At 37.5% G+C, this 16937-nt stretch overlaps 2 protein-coding genes across 2 annotated transcripts; both read left to right on the plus strand.

Moving 5' to 3' along the window:
• Positions 1 to 1144: 1144 nt before the first annotated feature.
• Positions 1145 to 2104, plus strand: LOC101522913 (olfactory receptor 2B11-like). Its single transcript, XM_004598432.2, has one exon. It carries the CDS (start codon positions 1154 to 1156, stop codon positions 2102 to 2104), a length of 951 nt encoding a protein of 316 aa, XP_004598489.2. The 5' UTR covers positions 1145 to 1153.
• Positions 2105 to 8163: 6059 nt separating this feature from the next.
• On the plus strand, positions 8164 to 13706 carry LOC101523162 (olfactory receptor 2B11-like). The gene is made up of 2 exons (XM_058670122.1): positions 8164 to 8197; positions 12748 to 13706. Exons 1-2 carry the CDS (start codon positions 8164 to 8166, stop codon positions 13704 to 13706), a joined length of 993 nt encoding a protein of 330 aa, XP_058526105.1.
• Positions 13707 to 16937: the final 3231 nt, after the last annotated feature.

A 16937-nucleotide genomic window follows, 5' to 3' on the forward strand; every position in this document is an offset into this window, starting at 1 on the left:
CTACACACTGGTCCTGATGTCTTTTAATATTAACCCATGTGTTGATATACTAGATTACTGAAAACATTTTTAAAAAATAATACTGATGTCCTCTTTGCATTTAGGGACACTTACATTAATTAACTATAATGTGTACTGTCCTTTGAAAACTATTTCTGAAAAGACAAGGATGTTGTTAATAATTGGAAACAGCTTGAAGAAAAATTACTTGGCAGATGTACACTCATAATCAATAAGATATTTTGTGAAAGTAGCTGATGCAATAATATGCACTGCTTTAAAATGTTTTATATAATAATATATTTATATATTATATTATATATTTATATATTATATATATTTTAAATATTACCCATGACACAGCAAAGTTGATAAGGCAGATACTAAATATTTCAACAAGACAAAAGGATATTTATATTATTTATCCCAGTGCACTGGACACAGGTTGTCTACCTGTTTTCTACTAAACAGTGTTTTCCAAATCTTTAACAACCACTTGCAGTAAGAAATACATCCTTACATCATAATTCAGGTCCACAAATGCAAAGTGACATTTATAAGGGACATAAATAAGTGGATAAAATAACATGTAACTGTTCAAATGTGCAGTTGCAACTTACAGTGTGGAAGCAATAACATAAAATCATATTGTGATTACAAGTTTATAAGTTTTCATGCCAAATAGAGCAATCCTCCAGGAGCTCAATGAATTCTGAATCCACGTGAAGCAATTAAAGAATCTAGCAGGAGCACACCCAGGACCTAAAGATTATGAACGACAGAAATGTGCACATGAGGTAAGTCACAAGGACTGGGTCTGAAGCACGTATTCCTCCAAGTCATAAACTTTCTGGAATAAAGTCATTTGTGAAACTTCTGTTCAAATAATACTTTATAAATAATAGTTGCTGTATTGAATTTCTTAGAAAAATGTAGTTTTGCTTTGAATTTTTTTAGAGTAGATGCAGAAATAATGTTTTCTGGACAATTAGACTCATATTTTTTCATATCTGCGAGTCACTAGAGCTAAGCTGCAGATCAAACCTCTACATAACTCCCTCTGTTTTAAATCATAAGATGGACAACCAGAGAAACTCAGTACTGACATAATCCTTGTTGTCACCTGGATCCACCAATGAGAGAAACAAGAGCCATGCATCCAGGAAATGCAAGTTCTCCACACATCTTTATTCTCTTGGGCTTCTCTGATTATCCCTGGTTGGAAATGCCCCTATTCATGATGGTGCTCATGGCTTATGTGTTCACACTCCTGGGCAACATCTCCATTATTGTGGTGTCTAGGGCAGATCCTCGTCTTGACAGTCCCATGTACTTCTTCCTTTCCAACCTCTCTTTCCTGGACCTGTGTTTTACCACAACCACCATCCCTCAGCTTCTGCGGAACCTCTGGGGACCAGATAAATCCATCAGTTATGGAGGCTGTGTGACCCAGTTTTACATGTTTCATTTTCTGGGGGCCACGGAATGTATCCTCTTAGCTGTCATGTCCTTGGATCGTTACCTTGCCATCTGCAAGCCCCTGAGGTACCCAGCGATCATGAACAAGCGACTTTGCATCCTCCTCGTGGCCATGACATGGCTGAGCGGCTTGGCTAACTCCTTACTTCAGGCCTCTCTCACGGTCCAGCTTCCACTTTGTGGTAACAACAAGGTAGACAACTTTCTGTGTGAGGTCCCGGTGATGATCAAGATGTCGTGTGCTGACACCACGTTCAACGTAGCTCTGCTCTCCGTTGTGGGAGCCTTCTATTCTCTTGTTCCCTTGTCACTTATCCTTGTGTCCTATGGGTTCATTGTAGCTACTGTGCTCAGGATTCGATCCTCAGAAGGGAAGAAGAAGGCATTTAACACATGTGGTTCCCATGTCATTGTTGTGTCACTTTTCTACGGGCCAGTAATTATCATGTATGTACAACCCTCCTCCGCTAACTCCCAGGACAAGAACAAACTCATGTCCCTTTTCTACAGTTTGGTGACTCCTATGCTTAATCCTTTTATCTACACTTTGAGGAACAAGGACATGAAAGGGGCAATGAGGAAGCTTGTCATCTCATTGTGTCATCAGGGAACAGAAGAAACATAGCTATTGTGCTGTGCACTGCCCACATTTAACTCTGCGTATCTCCTATTTTGAAAATACCTGTCAGCTTACTCTTCTGCAAAGTGTTAGCATTCATTAGCACCTGTGCTAACTACAAGTACTCTTTTGTGTACATTGTTGTAGTTTGTCAGATATCATTGTATGTGTGAAACTTAACATTACATTTACCTGCAATTAGCAAGAGTATGTGGATCAACTCACTAAGTTTGTATCCAAATGAAGAGTCTTCTGCAATAATCCTTAACATTCACAAGGAATACATGCTACTTACATGCTCATGCAGTCAGACATAAAGCCACATGCTACTATTTTATGTATTACTTGGATAAATAAATACAAATAATTTACACTGAAATTCATCATTTTACTCTTGTGGATATGATCTGTGGTTAATCTTTTTTTTTTCAAAGTCCACTCTTTTTAAATATTACCAGGAAGCTTTAATGAGTTAATTCTCATATTTTATTGCTGCTTGTTTCAAATTTTTTCCTTGATCCTCTAAAACTAAGACAACTAAGAAACAACAAAAACCTATTTTCTCTAAAAAGCAACAGGTTTAACTCTTTTATGTATGCAATAAATTAATTATAGGCCATCAAATAAATAAATGCCTTGAAATCCTGAGAAACTTCTGTGTTAGCACTGATATAAAGTCTCCCAACTGTGCTGAGATGACCTACTTACAAGTAAAAATTTGGGGTATTTTTCAAATAATTGAGAGATAGAATGGTTCAGTCCTTGAAGAATCAGAACCTTGTGTGGCTAGCAGTGAAAAATAGAGGAAGTGGAATATAACAGAGAGAAAAACACAAAATAAATGAAATTGACAAATCATCAAACATCATTTAGAAATGATAAGGTGCAAAGTTGGTAATGGTGTCTGAAAAGACTATTATGTTGATCTTTTCAACAATGTATACTCTTCACATTATGGGCCTGTCGTTGTATTACAATTTTATGCTAGGTCCCTTTCTAGTAAGCTAACATTGAATCTGCTGTTGACTACAAAAATCTGCCATTCTTACAAGCAAATGTGTATGGAGTTTTCATAAATCCTCCCTTCCTCTGTGTACATATATGGTCCACTTCCAAATAATGAGTACATAATCCACTGATTTATACCTCACAAGCTTCTGCTGCTGATATGCTCATTTTAATTAATTGAAAACAATCATAATGAGCTATTTCAATATTCAGCTTGTACTGCATTGCACAAAACATGGGCAGTGATACGCATTTCTGTAGGTTTAGGGATTCATTCCTCGTCATTTTCACTCTTATTTTTCCCTGTATTATCACGGCAGTATAGTCTCTTAGTAAAAGTTTTAATTTTATCTTTCTGACATTTAGATGTTTCAGGTTGACAAATACAGGCAAGGCAGCCTTCTTGCTCTGATTTTTACTCTACAAGTGGTGTAACACTTACACCTTCCCACCACCACAAAGTCCCAACACAACAGGAAGAGTGGCTCTTTTTCTTACTCATAGAAAGTCCTCCATGTTTCATTTTCTTACTGATAAAGATTCATTTTTAAATAAAGAGGAATTCCTGGATCTTACCATCTTACCATTATCTTTTCTATTGTACCTCAGAGTCCAACCTCACATATGACAATTTCCCTCAAGGAAAATTCTTTTGATGAAAATATACATCTTGGTGATAAGTCTACTGCAGATGATAGATCAGAATGAAAATAATTGGTGACGTTGTCCCAACATGCACACAGTGCTCTTTGGCAAAGTGAAGGATTTATTAGTTTCAGGCAATGAAGATCATCTCTGTCCAATTAGTAGCTGAACACTAAGGTACCTGAGTCAAAACTCCCATGGTCACATCCCACAAATTTACAGGATTACTTCAGGGAAGTCCCTATTTAAATAATCAATAACTACAAAAATAAAATATGAGCCAATCGTGTTTGAGAATGGAAAATCTATTCACCAAATTGCCATTTATATTATTTAAAATGCCAAATTTTCAATATAAAATTCTAATGCATGTAAAGAATAAGAAAGTGTGGGGCCTGGTGCAGTGGTCTGGCAGCTAAAGTCCTCGCCTTGAATGCACCAGGATCCCATATGGCTACCGGCTTGATCGTGGCGACCCCACATCCCGTCTAACTCCCTGCCTGCGGCCTTGGAAAGCAGTCGAGGATGGCTCAAAACCTCAGGACCCTGCACAAGCATGGGAGACCTGGAAGAGCTCCTGGCTCCTGGCTTTGGATTGATGCAGCACCAGCCTTTGTGGTCACTTGAGGAGTGAGCCATCAGATAGAAGATCTTCCTCTCTGTTTCTCTTTCTCTGTGTATATCTGACATTGCAATTAAAATAAATACATTTTTTTTAAAAAGAATAAAAAAGTATGGTCAATTGATAAAAATAATTACAATCATGTATATTTGTTTCTAGCAACTGTTAAACTGAATTTATGATGATCCATGGGAACAATAATTCCACAATAACAGTTTACCTTCCTTTTTTCATTAGAAAGGCAGATTTACAGAGAGAAGCAGACAGACAGAAAGATCTTCCATAGGCTGGTTCATCCCCCAAATGGTCCCAACAGCTGGAGTAAGGACAATCTGAAACCAAGAAGCAGGAGGTTCTTCAGGTCTTCCACACAGCTGCAGGGTGGCAAGGGTTTTAACCATCTTCCTTTGATTTCCCAGGGTATATAATCAGGGAGCTGGATGGGAAGAGGAGCTGCCAGGATTAGAACCGATGCCCATATGGGATCCTGGCGGCGTTCAAGGCGAGGACTTTAGCCGCTAGGCCACGCGCCACCAGGCTCTGGAAATGCATTTTATATAGCAAAAGTATAGCTAATTCAAAATCTCTAAAGCCAGAAATGACCTTGATTTTGTTCTATGGAGAGTCATGCTGACTATGGTCCCAGCAGAAAACCAACGGTATAATCCAATCAGACCATTAAGGGAAGTTTAGCAAAGGAAGCATTTACAAAGGTATAGGCAAGATTTAGGAACTCCAAGTATGCATAAATTGTGCTTGCACCTTTACTACCCAGGTGCCAGACATATTGGGAAGCCTGATGCCAGCCATAGGCCTGAAGTAGCAATGGGTGGATGTAGGTTAGTACAAGAAATCAGAAAGCACGTGTAACTGCTGTGACAATTGGTGGAGGGGAAAATGGGGAAAGAGTCAGAGGAAGGGATCAACCCTTAAGCTTATAAAACTATGTCATGGAAAATGATAAGTAGTAAAAAAAAAGAGAGAAGTGTATCTGTATGAATATGGTTATATCTAGCAGATGTGACTTATGTTAATCAATACTGAGGGTGTCATGCATCTGTCTGAGAGGGCGTTGTGGGCCTAAACATCACAGTATCTGTTCTCTCATTCTCTAATCCTCAAATACCAAATTCCAACAGCTGAACCTAATTAGAAGCCAGATATCAAGGAAGCTTCAATTCATCCTCTATAGGCACAATTCATAAATACAAAAACATACACAAGGATGGAGAGTGAATCTGGGGCTGGAGAATGGGTAATGAAAAACACCCAGCACCTGTGTAACAGAGAAGGATGTTTCTGCTCCATAGGATTGAAGTGATTACCATTAGATAAAGGGAAAAGACTAGGCACTGTGAGATAGCTTGTGAGAGGGAAGCCTTTCTCCTGACACCTGCTATTTAACATGATTGAATTTGCTTTTCAAAATAATGTAGTCATGGACTATGCAAGATTTTTTTAAATTGAATTTAATTTTTGTTTTCATGATACACTTCCATAGAGTCATGGATTTCACCTTCTACCCCTCCTGTTTCTCCCTCTGCTCCACTGATTCCTCTATATAACTACAGTAGCATTGTCCTTCATAACAGTCAAAAGTCCTTCATTCTATGTAGGTGTGTTGAGACATTGTAGATATAGACAATGCTGGAAAGCCCAGCATCCTATTGTCAAGACATATTGAACAATTTCACGGGGAGTCCTTCTTTTATTTGGAAGTAAAGTTGTGTGCTGTGACATATCTTCACTTCTCAATATGCTAATTTCAATTATGCAGTTCATCTAGGCATATGTATGTGTATACATGTTTGCCTATATATCTATTGAGCTTGTGTTTTGCATGAAGATTGGATTATATCAGAAAGAACATGTGATATTTGTCCTTTGGTAATTGGCTTATTGCATTGAGCATAATGGTTGCAAATGGTAGAATTTCATTGTTTTTAATGCCTGAATAGTGTTCCTAGAGTAGTATAATAGCTTTTTTATCTACTCCTCTTTTGAAGGGCATCAAGATTATTTCTACATCTTTGCTATTGTAGATTGTGCTGCTGTAAATATTGGATTACAGATTCCTTTCTCAAATGCAGATTTCATTTCCATTTGGATATTTTACCAGAAGCGGGAAGAACTGGGTCATATGGTAGACCAATTTTCAATTGTCTTAACACTCTCCATACTGAATTCCATAATGGTTGTATTTTCCTACCCTACCACCAACAGTGAAGTTGCGTACCTTTCTCCACACATCCATGCCAGAAGGTGTTGTTAGTAGAGTTATGCTTTTCATAGCTTGACTCCATTTCACTTTCAGCTTTTTGCCAGTTTCAGCATTTTTGCAAGAAGTGTCTTCCAAGTCAGATTCTTTCTTCTTCCTCACTCCTTCTGTAATTGAGGCTTTCCAGTGAATTTTTAGTCTGCTGTATTATTTTCTTAGTATCTATTATTCATCTTGATTTTGATTCAATATTACAATTTCTTTTGTAACATACTCCTTAAATTTTTTCAGGTCCTGTATGTGCTTCCCATTGTTTTTAAGGGGCTTTGTAACAATTTTTAACTTCTATATCCAGCAATTCCTTAGTCTAACTCTGAGACTGACATCAATTTTTGCACCTTTGTGAGGGAGATATCATTAACCTCATTCATTGTGCCTAGGGTCATTCTTTTGCAGTTGGCCATGCAACTTTGTTTACTGGATTTTTCTCCTTGGGGCTGGTTTTTAAGCTATGTTGTCCCCACAGGTCTACAGACTGATGTTATTGGTCCTCTTCAGTGCCCAGTTCTTCATTTGTTGTCACTTGCAGCACTCCCTACAGTAGGTTTCCATCCCAGGCTTCCTTTTCATGCTTACACCATGGTACCGCAGCCCCAGCTCCAGGTTCACCACTCTTCACCTGCTATGATCCTCACTGTTGCATGCTAACCGTTTCTCTCACTCCAGGTTTCACAACTGTCCAGGATTAGGGAAACACTAGCTCTGACTTTGATCTAGGTCTCAAGGTTGTCAGTAGTGCTGGTTGCACTGATACGTTTTATCCCTCTTTACTTATCAGTAGGTCTTGGAGCAACCTGGACCTATTTTGGATGGAATTCATGAGACGCCAATGCTGTATTATTTTTCTGGTGGAACCAATGAGATACACTGAAACTGAATTAAGTTCCTCCCTGTCTTAGTGCATGAACAGCTCACTTCGGCCCTCCCCAGAGCCTTTGACATAGTATTCAAAATGACAGCTGATGTGACACTGCTGAAAACTGGGCCAAAACGTCCACCCTGTTCCCACAATGGCTATTTGGGGTATGCCACTCTGTTTCTGCTCGTGGTTAGATGAAAAAAAAAAAACACCAGGACCCACATCCATGGCTGGGCTCACCTCCTGAGTTCCCAGTGAACGTCCCTTCCCACTTGCTGCTGGCAGAGCTCTGACCACTGCTGTGCTTTCTGTACCCTCTCCCATTGGCCTGTCCTCTCCTATTTCTTGGGATTGCACCCTCTTTCTTCTCCTTGCCTAATCCTTCTCCAAATGTTAAAATTGTCCTCATTCTATTCAATCATCTTGAAACTACAGGTTCTGTATATATTTAGAAACAAAAATACTTTTCACATATCTGACTGCAATTTTATGGGTTATCTCTATGAGGAGAATATTATTTTATCTGAAAATAAAAACTCATTGTTGGATAAGGCTTAACTAAAAAGATCACCTTGTTAATAGTTATTCACATTATACTAGCTTGTTTCAAACTTTTGTCCTGGACATTTAAAAAAAAGTGTGTGGAAGAATCCATGGATGCTGGTGGCATGGGGAAACTGGAGAGAGGTATAGAAATGAGGAACACAGAATACTTGTCTGCAAATTCAAAACAAATTCCATCCTTTAATTTTAAAATGCAGCATCTTTTGCATTCAGTAAAGTAAAAGTTTTCCTGCTCAACAGTTTCTTAGAAGTCCTTTCTGTTGGGGAAGAAATATCAGTCCAACAACATTTCTTTTTAACTTCTCTTTCCAACTTACTCGTAGCCTTAGTCATTTTATTTTTATAGATGAAAATAATTAAATCTGTGTGTTTTAGAGTATCTCTTATCTGAGGCATTTCCTAGGATCATTTATTCTTCTTAACTCATCTCTATCTTTCTTAAAATTGGCTTCCAGTAGAGTGAGGGACCAATTCAAGTTATGTAAAACACATCCAAATAACAGACACTACCAACCTGAAATCAGTGAACTAATTATGCCTGAGTAGCGTTTCCATAGAGATCTCTGCTCCAGGGAACTTTCTCTGCTAAGTCAGCTGGGATAATAGTAAGTGGTTTGTTTGAAAACAATACCCAAGAGGTCTTAAGAATAGTGTACAAATAACACACTCAGAAGGTTTTCCCAGTATTTTCTACTGTTGCTGTCATAGGTTTTTTTACCCCCCCTTTTTCTGGCATCTTTGAGTTATCATTCATAATTCCCTTTAGTTGAAAGATATTTTTCAAAATAAGGTAAGTTTTGCTCTAAATCAGGCATTCTCAGCCTAGATTGGAGTATGGTGGCCAGTGTACTTACGGAAGACAAAGAGCATTCCCTTTTATAGAAGTTTTTCAAAACTTTTGGAAACATCTGGTTCAGTCGTTCTGGAAATGATTAACTTTCTCATTTAATCAATCCTTCTAGCTGTCAACTTCAAAATTATTTAAATTTGAAATAACAATCTATGCAATAAATAGTCAAGTGTTAAGTTTTTATTCAGTCCTGTGAACTTTTACATTTATGGTTGAATTTTGTACAGACTGTACATGTTTAGAGGGTGAAGTATAATAGTTCGGCACGTACATAGAACATAAATGAATCAGGTGAGAGAGATGGCCTTTGCACTTCCTTTTTTCTCTTTGTGCTTGTAACCTAGCAGCTTTTCCTTTCCAGTTTTTTATTTAGTGCATAATTCATCACTGTGAACTACTGCCAACCCACTGTACCGTGGAACACTCAAACCTGTTATCAATGTTTTGGTACTCATTATCATACTTCCCTTTATTTCCTCCCCTGTACCCTCCCAATCTCCAGCAATTACTTGTCTAAATGTGGCAGGATTTTCTCTTAACTTTCATGTGTGATGACAGAGAATATTCACTATATCAATTCTTTTTACAATGCTTAATTGTATACAAAATTCAAAAAGGCCACAAATAAATATACTGTGTGTGACAAAAATGAAGAAGATATAAAAAAATTAAATGCAGATGAACATGAAACTGAGATGTCAGCAATAATGGAGGCTTCTAAAATGACTTTAAACATTGACAAATAGAGACCGCCATGGTGGTATAGTAGGCTAATCTACCTATGGCACCAGCATACCATATAGGTACTGGCTCATGTTCCAGATGCTCTACTTCTGATTGAGTTCCCTGCTTATACCCAAGGAAAGCATTGGAGGATGGCTCAAGTCCTTGCACCCGTACACCCATATGGGAGATCTAAAGAAAGCTACAGGCTGCTGGTCTCAAATCAGGTTAGCTGTGGCCTTTGTGGATATTTAGGGAATAAACAGCAAATGGAGAATGTCTCTTTCTCTCTGTCTCTCCTTATCTCTGTAGATCTGCTTTTCAAATAAAATAAATAAATATATATATTTTTAAATTCAAGAATAAATACAATATTGTGTAGTGAGATAGGAATAGTATAACACTTGAAGTAGGTGGATGGAATCTAAGATTTAAAAGTTATATAACGTAATAATGCCTGGTATAGTACCCTTGTGGCTAAAGTCCTTGTATATGCCAGAATGTAATGTTCTACCGGCCCTGCTTGTGACCTGGGAAAGCAGTTGAAGACGGCCCAAAGCCTTGGGACCCTGCACCCACATGCGAGACCTGGAAGACACTCCTGTCTCCTGGCTTGGGATCGGTTCAGCTCTGACCATTGTGACCACTTGAGAAGTGAATCAGCAGACGAAAGATCTTCCTCTCTGTCTTTCCTGCTCTCTGTATATATCTGACTTTCCTATAAATATAAGTAAATCTTTAAAAATATGAAAACGACATGGAAAATCTTAAAAATAAGTCTAAAACTTTAGTGTTTGAACCCCAGAATAAATCACTTTGATTACATACATTTTCTCTGGCATCTCTAAGGAAATATTTAGAGAAATAAAGGGATTAGGCTTGATGATGTAATTAATGCAAACAATTTTGCATAAAAACAAATATATTAACATTGCAGAACTCATATTGAAGTGAGTATTACTACTAGAATCAGTTATTATTAAAGTACTCATGTAAGATCAAATCTAAAATTAAGTTTGAAAAAATAGAAGGGTGATCTTTAGTGGGACAATATGGAAAGTGATTATAATTGTTAAATGAATAAAGAGCAGGTCCCTTTCATCACAAGATTTAACAATATGGAGAGAGAGTAATTTTTAGAATGTTCATCTTAATAATTAAACTAATTCAAACCAAGTAAACACAAAATTCTACCTGGGGAATTACTTAAACCAAGATAAGTTACTACTAACTTTGGTATGCTCATATAGCATCTTGACTATTGCCCAGGCCAAAAAATGTATAGGAAGTCATACTTATCCAGGAAACATCCCTAAAGTATAAATGCTTTCTTTTTAATAGAGAAACTCTAAATTCAATGCTTCAATGTTTTACTTGCTATATTTAAGGCAGTGGAAGTTTCTGATTTTTAATCTCCACAGTTATTTGCAGAAAGTGGAGTCAATTGTTACAATGTTATAAAATACTAAAATTTTCTTTGTCATAGGATTTTAAAGTTGTTTATCTAATGTACTTAAAAAATTTATTGGAAAGTTGTCATAGGAATCATTACGACTTTTTGCAATATTGTCTTAGTGTGTTAAAATTGCAATAGAATCTATTAGGATACTTTATAATCAAAGGGCAGGATTTAACTTTTAATTTAGTAACTTTTTGTGACACCTCAAAGGATGATTTTGAGAATTTGATAAAATTGAGAATGTGGAAAAACATACCTTGTAATCTCAGGAAGGCAATCTACTATCATTAAATCATGTATTGATCAGCACAAAATTCAGAAGCGTGTCACTCTGAAGGTATCTGAGATTTACATGTGAATATCATTCATTTTAGAGATGACATCACTGAAGGAAAAATATTTAGACAAAAACAATCTGTCTCAAAATACTGCTGTATTCAACTAGTTAATATTATTGTTTCAATGTTCCTTTTAACTGGGAAAAATATGAACTGTGAACACAATGCAGCGTCTGGTTGAGCATCTCTGGGCCTGAACTGGGGAGCAAGTTTCTCTTCTGACAGTTGTTTCCTAGAGTTGGAAATGTAAAAGCGCTTCAAAATGTTTGGGGAAAGGGAACATTGTGAAATGATTATGTATTGATTTCAAATTTTTTACACCTATACAAACTTCTTTAATTTTGTTTTCACATTTACTATTTGGAGTGCCTTTATATGCAATCAGTGGATCTCTAATAAATATCTAAACTCCTACATTAATAAAGCATAATAAGCTACCTCGATGAAGAAAAGCCATACAATACCCATAAATTAAGTTTACTCAAATGAGCAAATACCAAAAGTTAAAACTACATACCTATGTGAAAACAAGACATGTACCTATAAAACAAAATATCTGAACAGAGCAAAAATTTGGTCATTGTAGATGGATTATGAATTTATATGATCACTCCTTCACTGAAAGTTTAAAGTAAGTAAACTCTTAGAGCTTGAAGTAAGTAAACTCTTGCTTAATTTCAAATCACTTAAATGAATTTGTTTAAATTCACTATTTTCTCACATTTTGTGGAGATGACTAAGATTATTCTACTGAACAGTTGGAGATGGACAAGACCAGTCTGACACTCTCCTTTTTATCTGGTTATTGCTGCTTCCACATTTTTACTCTTATTGGCTTTTCAATAATGTCTTGTAGCTGTGTTTCTGAAAATGTGTCATTTAACTTCAGGTGCTCATCTCATGTCAATTTTATCAGAAACCTGGGGGTACAAGCCAATAAACCCATATGAACAGCCTCCTTACATGATATTCATGACCAAGTTTGACAGCCATTGTTTCACATATTTCCAAAATAGAGTCACTTCTACTTTTCAATTAATCCTAAAACTCCAGAACTTGAGGAAGTGGGAAGAAGTTAATGCATATACGTAGGAAGAAATTCAGCTTCAGAATAATTTGATTACTTAGGGTAATCACTTTTAAATTTTAGTGTTATGAGAGGATATTAGGTTATCTGATTAGGTGTAAGATATTTTATATTATTTACCACACAAATTATCACAATCCATCTTCTATGAGTAAGTGGCCAGTGCACTTATCATTCCTCACAACATCAGTTTTTCTTTCAGCTTCCCTTCTGTAGGTAAAACAAACAGAATCGTGACAATGATGAATGAAAGCCACCGCCCTGAAGAGTTCATTCTGCTTGGTTTTGCTGACCAGCCTTGGCTCCAGCTCCCTCTCTTCATTGTTCTTCTCATCACATATCCCATGGCCTTGGTGGGAAACATCGCCATCATCCTGGTGTCCAGGTTAGACCCGCGGCTCCACAGCCCCATGTATTTCTTCCTCACCAACCTCTCCTTCTTGGATATGTGTTATACCACCAGCATTGTCCCTCAGATGCTGTTCAACCTGGGAACCTCTAAGAAGACAATCAGCTACTCGGGCTGTGTGATTCAGCTTTATTTATTCCACACCATGGGGGGCACAGAGTGTCTGCTCTTAGCTCTTATGTCCTTTGATCGCTATGTGGCCATCTGTAGACCTCTGCACTACACCCTCATCATGAATCGGCACATCTGCATCTTGTTAGCATCCATTGTGTGGCTCAGTGGAATCACCTATGCCGTCTCAGAGGCCACTGTTACATTACAGCTGCCTCTATGTGGTGTTAATACATTGGATCACTTGCTGTGTGAGATCCCAGTTCTGATCAAGACAGCCTGTGGTGACAAGGCAGCTAATGAACTTACACTCTCTGTTGTGTGCATTTTCATGTTAGCTGTTCCTCTATGCCTAATTCTTGCATCCTATGCTAGTATCGGACATGCTGTATTTAAGATTAAATCTTCTGAGGGAAGGAAAAAGGCCTTTGGGACATGTTCCTCTCATCTCATTGTCGTTTTGCTGTTTTATGGTCCAGCAATAAGCATGTACCTTCAGCCTCCTTCTTCCATTTCAAGGGATCAGCCCAAGTTCATGGCTCTCTTCTATGGAGTGGTGACTCCAACACTCAATCCCTTCATCTACACCCTCAGAAATAAGGATGTTAAAGGAGCATTAAGCAACCTGGTGGGGAGCATAATCTGTTCCAAGTAACGCTAATAAGCTTCAAATAAAATTGTTTAAAAGTTAGTGTAGATTTGTGTGAGTTTATTTCATAATTTACTTTTGTCCTACAATCAAACTTGATGGTACATATTTTTCTTGAAAATATATCATGCTTTTTATATTTTTATAATTCTGATAGGCAAAGATTATATTCATATGATGTTTACTAGTATAGGCACTTTGTTTTTTGAAAATGTACTTAAACATTTTCTTATGAGTGGAACATTTCATTCCTATGCCTTTTACATATCAAATTATATCAATAATATAAGTTCTCTATTTTAAGCTAATCATTATAAATAGTATGATAACCATCCAAAATAGACTTCATGTCATGTCAGATATGAAATATTACAATCTTCCCTGTGAGTTTTTCCAAGTGTAAGTGAACAGCTTGACTAAACAGCGCATTCTCCAAGAAATAATCTATGCTTAAAAAGAACCAAAAATCTCATAAATTTATCAACCTGGATGTATGCAGATATGCAGGTACACTTGATTTTTAAAATAACATTATTAAGGAATGTATCTCTATAAGTTACCCTAACTTAATCTTAACCATATAGGATTTTAAATTCTGAAATTAATATGATACCTTTAAGACTAAGGGTCACAAACTATAGTTTGAAGGAGCAAAATTATGGTAATTGATGTATTAAGCATATTGCTACTATTCATGAAATAGGAGATGAGATATTTAAGTAGGATAAGAATGGCAAAATCTAAAAGATGGGAAAACTGGAATATGCAGTCTGACTTGGTTGATTCCATACATGTAGCTCCTCTGGGAAACAGAGAGCCACTGACAATGCTTACTTTCAAGTCTAGGAATTGAACACAAGATGGAGATTTTGCCAAGAATTTTAACAGCAGAAAATCATTTTGAGAGTAGAAGGAGGTGCCGGAGGCCTGCTGCACCTGAGTTCAGAGTTCGAGAATGGTGCATGGAGTTGGTGATCAGGAAAGACACGGACACTGTCACTTGATGCCCTTTCGTAACAGCTCAAGAAGCTGTCCTTTTTTATTTACCCAGCCACATCACAAGCTTCCGCACAAACATTTAGTTGTTCTATTTTTACTTCATGACTAAGGGAGGCATGCATAGATATTTGGTCATTATGTATTTACTTCATGGCAAAGCAGGTGCCCCTAAAGGTAATTCTGCAAAATACTGTATTCACATTCTTCAAAGCAAGCCATTGTTCATTCTTCAGTAGTAGCAGTGGAGCAGCAGCCAGGACTCCAAGGCAAAGGCACATGCAATTACCTCCTAATCAGTAATACATTCTTACCACTTTGTATTTCCACAACTTGCCCATCATTTAATGGGAGAAATATGTTACAAGGGAAAAAAATGTAAAAATCCAAGATAAAAGTTTCAAATATTAAATCCTTCTACAATTATAGGCCTTATAATCCCAAAAACAACCAAACAATAATTAAAAGCATATCTCCATAATATTAATAAAAGCATCCTTTAATTCCTCTAGCCAAAAATTATGTAAGAGTCTAAAACAGATGCATTTCCTATTCTCCAAAGAAATTGCAAAAACAGGATGGCCTTTAAGGTCAAAGTAACTGTATTTATTGCCATAGCCATTTCAACTCATACTCCTATTACTTTCATTAATTTTTAGGATATTTATCAAGCCATTTCCCAGAATGCATGCCACATGTCTGAGCCCGATTCTGGGGCACACAATAAGGTGTCCACAAATGCCATGGGCTTAAATGTGCTCCTGTGTGTAAATTGTTAAAGGCCCACTCACCAAGACATTTTCAGCGACTTTAATTCTTAAGTTCACATCGGTTACAAAACCCATCTCACATGGGCAAGCAACAATGCCTTAATATTTTGATTACAGAATTCTTAGTAGGGTGGTTGAGTGTCCATGCAAAAGGGGGTAAGACTGTGTCAAGGTGGTCAGAGAGCCTTGCCAAACAGCTGAAAACTCTTCTGGGCTTTGCCAAACAGGGGAGCTGTTCTCTTCACACCTTTGTGTCATCCTACCCATTGCATGGACCCTACCAAGCAGGACTATAGAAAAAAATGAAGTCCCAAGGAAGACGATTGGTGCTGGGTAGCAGTAAAGCCACCGGCGCAGCTTCAGCATCCCATATGAGTGCCAATTTACTCTCATCTCTGCTTCCCATCATGTTTCCTGCTGGTGTGCTTTGGAAAGTAACAGACTTGAACTCCTTGGACTCCTGCCACCATTGTGGGAGACGGATGGAGTTCCTGCCTTCTGGCTTTGGCCTGGCGTGCTGACTATTGTGGCCATTTGGAGAATGAACCACATAGGTAGAAGGTGGATTTCTCTCTGTCTCACCCTCTCTGTATGTAAGTCTGCCTTTCAAGTAGATAAACGAACCTTTTCTTTTAATTCTAAGGAATATCTACTATTTGTAACCAAGAAAAAGTGAGTTGCCATCCCACATTTCCCATACTGATGTCTTTAGGTTGCTGGGAACACCCTTCTCCCCATCCCTCTTCCCTTCTCCCAGATACAGGAAGATTAAAAAATTTTTTTAAACAGTCATCTCATTCCATTTCCACCATTTCTGGCCCTTCCCACATCAATCAGAGTTCTACCTGGGCATACATCCTTCTCTACTATACAACATTACCACAAACAAACAAATGAATATGAAGTAGATTTCAAAAAGAAACAATAAGCTTTTAGGAAGGATAGTATGACATATAATATACTTATGAACAAATTGATTCTTTTTTTTTTTTGAGACATTCAGACAACCAATAACAGGCTATTAAGATATTTTAGGATGAAAGTTTTCTGCATATACCACTTTTGGCAAGACTTCACTCTGGGAAATAAAAGTCGGAAGAGCGGTCATTTGTATAAACATCTAGAAGCCCGAGTTTGGAATTCTCTCTCTTCAGAATTCATTAGTGACTGAATAATAGTAGAGGGAGCATTTATAGTTTTTGTATTTTTCCACATTTACGTGTTTAGGAAATGTGTCGTTAAGAGAGGAGACCGCAGGAGGTTACAATTAGGTAACCAAGAAGGAAGGGCCGCTGGGCACCCACGGGGGTCGCTTCTCAGAAACTGGACAGAGCCCGTCACAGTGGGAATCACTAAACTACAAGGCCCGGAGCTGTGGGAAGCACCTGGCTGGAGGTCAGAAAAGCCTTGGTAGGGAAAGCAGCTACCCCACTGACGCCTGGCGTTATCTTATGTTCAAGACTTAAACAGC

The sequence above is a fragment of the Ochotona princeps genome, chromosome 1 (assembly GCF_030435755.1).
Source record: "Ochotona princeps isolate mOchPri1 chromosome 1, mOchPri1.hap1, whole genome shotgun sequence".
NCBI lineage: Eukaryota > Metazoa > Chordata > Mammalia > Lagomorpha > Ochotonidae > Ochotona > Ochotona princeps.

What these genes read in the sequence shown, in the direction of transcription:
- LOC101523162 (XM_058670122.1), top strand. Translation starts at nt 8,164, where the DNA reads ATGGATGCTGGTGGCATGGGGAAACTGGAGAGAG. An exon ending in CATGGGGAAACTGGAGAGAG is followed by an intron (nt 8,198 to 12,747) that starts GTATAGAAATGA and finishes TCCCTTCTGTAG; the next exon opens with GTAAAACAAACAGAATCGTG.
- LOC101522913 (XM_004598432.2), top strand. Translation starts at nt 1,154, where the DNA reads ATGCATCCAGGAAATGCAAGTTCTCCACACATCTTTATTCTCTTGGGC.